Below are 7,107 nucleotides of genomic sequence, written 5' to 3'. Positions count from 1 at the left end.
AGATTTCGTTATCATACATAAATAAGAAAACAAGAATGTCATTTTCCGGACATGGCTTCAATTTATTTAATTACATGTATCAATTTGCTTCTTTTCTTTAAATGAAAAGTAAAAAGACAGAAAAAGAAAATGATTACATTTAAGTGACGGGACTTGAAGATGGGTGGATGAGGCTTCAACTTTCAATCTTTTGCGGATTATTGGGTGCGACCTGACCCAGAACCCTGACCCGCGTGGATTTGACCCATGTTTCTAATTATTACATTTATTTGTAATAATTGTTACTTTTAATAAATATAATATATACATTTGTACACATAAATGCATATTTATGTTAATATAAGTAGTTAACATCAATATTGTGAATAAATATAATATTTTAAAAACATTACCTTTCTTTATAATAATAATAATAATTTTTATTATAATAATAATTAATTTTTATTACAATAATAATTACAATTAATATAATATTTTTGGAACATTACATTTCTTCATATCAAATATTACTTTTTATTATAACAATAATTACTTTTAATAAGCATAAATAATTACATTATTATTTGATCAAATAATTACTATCGTACGAAAAATAATTATTGATATGTATAATGTTTTATATTGAATGAAGGTAAATATTTATATTAACATAAGTATACATTTGTGCGATCAAATGTATATCTTATGATTATTAAAAGTAAATACTCCTATTAGGGTTTAGTGTTCATATTTAGGGTTTAGCTTACAGGGTTTAGGGTTTAGTTTACAGAATTTAGGGTTTAGAAAATATAATACTTTATATTAAATGAAGGTAAATATTTATATTTATATAAGTATACATTTGTGCGAACAAATGTATATGTCATGTTTATTAAAAGTAACAATTAATATAAACAAATGTAATAATTTAGGATTCAGGGTTTCGGGTCTGGAGCGCGGGCCGGGTCGGGTGGACTCGTCGCACCAAAGACCCTCAATCTTTATGTCGTTCTAATTGCTAAGAAAATTATAAGTCATTTCACATCTGTCGATAAATTTAACGGAGCTTGCGGAATTATTTGTGCAATTGTAATAATTGGATAATTTGATGATATGATTGCAATGATTTTCGTAGTCATGTCGAATTTATAAAATTATTTAAATATTGTGTTTTTATAAAACAATTAATCCTTAGTTTTATATTGTGCCAAGTAAATTATGTTCATTATTTAGAATTCCCTGTTCAAATCTTACGTCTTATTTTACAAATCGATGCGTGTTAAAGATGAAACTAAGATTGTGTAATTGAGAAAATACCTAATATAACAACATAATAAATTCATATTTTACTTGGACTGAACTTTCACTTAACTTGACTCATGATCGCACTACATGAGTTTGCATACAAAACGAGAGGCATAAAGTAGTCTGATGTCACATCTTGATATGTACGTATACTAATCCCTCTCTCCCTACAAAATTTGCCCCAAAAAAAACATAGTACAAGTTTTAATAAAAATTAATAAAAAAAAAATTAATGTTTAATGGATTATAATTATAATGTTAATGATAGGCTCATGTGAAAAATAAAAAGATTAGGACAAATTTTTTGAGAACATCTTTAAAAAAAAAGAGCAAACTTTTTGGAAACGGAGAGAGTAATATTTAATGTGTATTGTATTTATACGAATAACTATATGTCACACATTATTTGTGAGCACTTACTATGTACTTTAGTTCAAATTAATAGAGTTCTTTCTAATTTTATTGTTTGTCTTATATCTCATAAATTAAAATTATGCTCTCTAAATTTATAAATCATGTAAAAATCAAAGTCTTATTTTTTATTTTTTCAACATTAATTTATTGGGAGACAAGTAAATAAAACTTTAGTATAATTTATAAATTTGATGATCACAATCATAATTTTTTAAGTTTTATAAAGTAAATTCTAATGTGAACTATACATCATATGTACTCACTAGTTTTGCTCCCGTGCGATGCACGGTAATAGTTATTTAACTAAATTATTTAAAAGTATAAGTAATCGATACTTTTGAATATTGAATGTCTTTTTATATTATACTAATATTTTTATATCTTAAGAGATAATATTGATAATTTTTTTAACTTATATAAGAGAGAAACAGATGAATACTATAATTGTTTAAATAAAGGTGACTTTTTATAGTTGTATGTAAGTTAAATCAATGACCAATATCAATTAACAACATATTTTTATCAACTATCATTATTAGCTAGTTAAAATGTCCATCAAAATATTCATCTGTTTTTATTTTAGGTTTCTATTAAGAAAGAAAATTTTCTAAAACTTTATTTATGTATATTAGTAAAAAAGATTTTCTAGAATTTTTAATATTTGATGCATAATATACAACTCTGAATTTTTTCTAAATACTTCATTCGTCCCAGTTATATAGGCTGATTGAATTCTACACAATGATTGAGAAAATTATTGTAAAAGAAAATTATACAAGTATATTTCTAATATGTCCATGTTTATTATTAATTGTATATAAGTAAATATTCTTAAGTTTATTACATGCCACTACAGAAATAGCATTCAATTAAAATATTAAAATTAATTTGTTGTCATGAGTTATGCCATTGTAACATTAATTATTAATTGTTGATCCAAAATTATCAATACATAAATATGATATGCCATTTAAAATTTAAAAATATAATTATTTATAAAAATAGTAAAGTGATTTTTGGCAAGAAAATATAATTTACTATTTTTCAAAGTGGTTGTGCTTCTATATTAAGAGGGCTAGAATAAAAATACCTTTTAGCATATAAAATAGGAACCATTTTCAACCCTTAGATCATCAAGATCTACGGTTGATTCATCGCCTTGTTGGATGATTTCATGGTCCTGGGTTTGAATCCAATAGGTAGCAAAATAATTAATTTTCACAATTCATACAGTTACACATGGAATTCATACGTGTTCTACATAGAATTCATGCGTTTTAACTAATTTATAATTTATATGTTAAGATGTGTTTATACCGTAGCCCTATCCTATATATACATATATAGGAAAATACGAAAATATTTCATGTGTAATGCACAGGGTGTAATGATAGTTCATTTGTAGTAGAAGTGATTGGAGGGAGGGGGTTTGGAACCCATGACCATCCAATAGAATGATGAATTCTCTATAGATCTTTACCATCTAAATACAAAAAATGGTTCATAGTTTATATCTTAAAGTGACTTTTAATTTATTTTAGTTAATCTTTGGTTCATAGTTTATATCTATATAACTATCATATAGTATAATACTATTTTAGAGATACAAAATTAACTAATATTTTAATTAAAATAATAGAAAATTTATAACAAAAAAATACCAATATGATTTGGAGTAGACGAAATGAAGACAAACTAAAAAATAAAAAATAAAAATTATTTCTAAAATTAGTAAGTTAATTTTAGTAGAAAAAATATAAATTATTATTTATGAGAATAGTTTTCTTTTACGTACAATAAGAATATTAGTAGAAAAATTGACAAAAAAATAAGAAGATTAGCTTTGACATAAAGATAAAGAGATTAGTAGAAAAGTTATTATTGCTTGAGAAAGAAAACTATTCTTTTAGCATCTATAGATCAAATATAATTGGTATAAATATTTCAAAAAAAATTTAGAATCTTAAATAATGGAATAATTGAAATTATGTGAGAAATTATCATATTTCATGGTATAATGTAATTCATTATTCTTACATTATATATAATGGACAATGAATATATTTGGAGGAATCATTAATTACTATACTATAATATTTGTGGGTGTGAACTAATAATTACCATAAACAAAATATATACATAAATCATAAATTTACATATGTTATGTATTAATTATAAACTATCTATATTAATATATTATATGTAATAAATCACAAAAAATAAGTACATTGATATGTACATACATATGTTATGTATTACATTATATGCATGTGTATATATATAACCGACTATTAATATGTGAATGGAGTATCATATTTAATGCTTTATTAATCAAGTTCAAAAAAATGCTTTAATTAATTATTAATTACCAAATTTAAGATAGGATTAAATAGTGATTGGTATAGAAATTACACTCTAGTTTTAGGCGGGAAACAATTTGTGAAGGTGGATGAGCTTTTATATATATATAGATAGATGCGCATGATAGAAGCTCACAAGTAGTGTGCAGCATCTTGCTCCTCTTAATTATATCTTCTTTTTCACTTAGGGTTCATTCAGTACGCCGTATGAAATAAGTTTGATTGGAATATTTTTTACTATATGTCATATTAATATCATGTTTGATAGAATGTATTAATATATATATATAATATAATATGTTGTTTGGTACGATGTATTAAGATTAAATAACGTTAATAATAGTTATAATTAAGATTTGTATTATGTATACCACCTCCGTAGGTGGTATACAGAATCCCTCAAATCAATAAAATATTTTCGGATTTTTAATTCATAAAGAACCGTGTGTTCCGTATTAGTACTTTTTACCAAACAAGATAGAGTGTCATAGGCAGTGGCGGAGCCAGGATTTTTTTTGGGCCGCCCCCGAATTTTTTTTTTTTTTTGGGACATTCAATACATTTTAGACATTTTTTACTAAAATACAAGTATAATAATAATAATAACGACATTTTCATAGATAATATAGTTCTAATACATTTCAAATAACATAACTAAAAAAGTTTCAATACATTACAAATAACCTAAGAATAAATACTTGGTGAGCTACTTGTTTCTGTTTGAGAAAGCGATGACAACTGATTGCGACGAGTACTCATCGATTGAAAACGTTGCAATATCTTCTCGTTATCAATCGTTGAGAAAATATCCTTTTCAATGTACACGATCAAACTGTCATTCATCCACTCGTCCTGCATACGATTTCGCAAATCACTTTTGACAATTTTCATTGCAGAAAATGCTCTCTCAACAGAAGCAGTGGCAACAGGTAAAACCAATGTCAACTCAATCATTCGATAAACCAATTGAAAAATTAAATGATTGCCACTTTGAACCATTTCTTGAGCAAAACTTTCCAAATCAGTGGTCGTAGAAAAGCGAGGATTGTGGCGCACAGATGCTAAGAAATTACGGAGTTGTTGTTGAAGACATAAACAATCACCTGTTAAAAGTGCACATTAATAAGACATTACAAAATAATTGTAAAAAATATAAATAATCACCTGTCGAGAAGTCTTCAGGATACCAAGTAGTGAAACGCATGAGTTGATTAATGTCGAATTGAGAGAAAGAATTTCTCGGATCAAGACATGCCATGCACCTAAGTAGATTGGTGCTAGCTTCAGAAAAACGATTATTCATCTCTTGTATGATTAAATCAACAACCTAACATTGCAAGAATAAATAACAACTTATTATTAAGATATGAAAAATTCATATAAATAAAATGAATTAAATATCGAAAATTAAAACAAATACCTCAGTAAAAATCTCCACACGATAATAATGATCATTGGTGATGCTCTGCCTCTTATAACCAGGTCGAGTTATAGTGTCCTCCATATCAATCAAAGAAATGGCATTCACCTCACAAAAACTATTTACTTCATCACAAACTATCTCCCAACCAGTGTTTCTAAAGTCATGTAATTGAGCTTTCACTGTATCAATCAGAGACATGGCTTGCACAATATTTTGATCCTTTATTTGTAAGGCAAATGACAACTCATTTGTCATTCCTAACAAATATTTCATCAAGTGCATCACAAAGACAAACTCATAATTATTCATCTTTCCAAGCAAACCTCTTGTAGTACTTCTAACCTCAGAGCTAGTGGTATCATCACGTATATTCTCCAACACTTTCTCAACTGAAGGCCACATAGCACATAAACGAAGCAAAGTAAAATAATGTGATCCCCATCGAGTATCTCCAGGTCTTGCCAAACTAGTTTCCTGATTTAGGCCTCTTCCAGTCATCCTTACTTCATCATTGAGTTCTTTAACCAATCTCTCATGTTCTAACTGTCTAAGTTGATCTTTTCTTTTGCAAGATGCTCCAGTCGTATTCACTATCATGGAAACATAGCTAAAAAAGTCCTTCACAGCCATGTTACTCTTAGCAACAGCAACAACAATTAACTGAAGTTGATGTGAAAAGCAATGAATGTACATAGCATAAGGATTTTCTTCCAATATTAAGGCTTTCAACCCATTGAACTCACCTCTCATGTTTGAAGCTCCATCATATCCTTGACCCCTCAATTTTGATAGTGATAAACCATGTTTCACAAATAAAGCACTAAGAGCATCTTTCAAAGAATGTGAACAAGTGTCAACAACATGCACAATTCCAATAAATCTTTCAACTACACATCATTTATCATTCACATATCTTAAAACAACTCCCATTTGCTCTTTCAATGAAACATCTCGAGCCTCATCAACCAACATGGTAAACACTTTATCCCCAATATCATTGATTATAGCAAGTGTAACCTCTGAAGCACAAGCACGTGCTAAATCTTTTTGAATTTGTGGGGAATTCATTTGATTATTACCAGGAGCATTTGAACCCAAAACTTTGGAAACAACATCATTATGATCACTATGCCATTGAAGCAACTCAAGAAAATTACCTCGATTTAAAGAAGTAGTCGACTCATCATATCCACGAAAAGGCAATCCTTGCTTCAATAGAAAACGAGTCACATCCAATGAAGCCGTCAAACGAGTGCGATAAGCAACATCCAACTCACGAGCATTTGATCTAAACATATTTGCCACACTATGTCTTTGATCTGCCCACAAATTTGGCCACTAAATTAATGGAATTAATTCTGCCCACTAAATTAATTCTGCCCATTAATTCGGCCACTATACAAATTCCATTAATTCCATTAATTCCACCCACAAATTTGCAAAAACATATACAAATTCCATTAATTCTTCCCACTAAATAAATTCCAACTATATTTTGAATTGCATCAACAAATTCCCAAAAACATATACAAAAACATACAAATTCTGCCGACCCATCGTCTTCTTCAAAAAACTCATTCCAAGAACACATTCCCAAAAAAAAAATCAACAAATTCAGCGGCTGAA

General features: G+C 27.7%; 1 protein-coding gene across 2 annotated transcripts; it reads right to left on the bottom strand.

Moving 5' to 3' along the window:
• Window positions 1–4,647: 4,647 nt before the first annotated feature.
• On the bottom strand, window positions 4,648–6,796 carry LOC131012043 (uncharacterized). Of its 2 annotated transcripts, none has more exons than XM_057939952.1 (3): window positions 5,479–6,796; window positions 5,223–5,385; window positions 4,648–5,161 (listed from the first exon to the last, which is right to left on the bottom strand). In XM_057939952.1, the coding sequence occupies exons 1-3, from the start codon at window positions 6,229–6,231 to the stop codon at window positions 4,743–4,745; spliced, it is 1,335 nt and encodes a 444-aa protein (XP_057795935.1). In that variant the 5' UTR covers window positions 6,232–6,796; the 3' UTR covers window positions 4,648–4,742. The 2 variants fall into 2 exon arrangements, with proteins under 2 accessions (XP_057795935.1, XP_057795936.1); XM_057939953.1 differs by having other exon boundaries at window positions 4,648–4,910.
• Window positions 6,797–7,107: the final 311 nt, after the last annotated feature.

Source organism: Salvia miltiorrhiza, chromosome 2, assembly GCF_028751815.1.
Source record: "Salvia miltiorrhiza cultivar Shanhuang (shh) chromosome 2, IMPLAD_Smil_shh, whole genome shotgun sequence".
Lineage (NCBI taxonomy): Eukaryota > Viridiplantae > Streptophyta > Magnoliopsida > Lamiales > Lamiaceae > Salvia > Salvia miltiorrhiza.
This window is presented reverse-complemented; position numbering and strand designations above follow the sequence as displayed.

What these genes read in the sequence shown, in the direction of transcription:
- LOC131012043 (XM_057939952.1), bottom strand. Translation starts at nt 6,231, where the DNA reads ATGAGAGGTGAGTTCAATGGGTTGAAAGCCTTAATATTGGAAGAAAAT. An exon ending in GTGTGGAGATTTTTACTGAG is followed by an intron (nt 5,386 to 5,478) that starts GTATTTGTTTTA and finishes TTGCAATGTTAG; the next exon opens with GTTGTTGATTTAATCATACA. An exon ending in TCCTGAAGACTTCTCGACAG is followed by an intron (nt 5,162 to 5,222) that starts GTGATTATTTAT and finishes CACTTTTAACAG; the next exon opens with GTGATTGTTTATGTCTTCAA.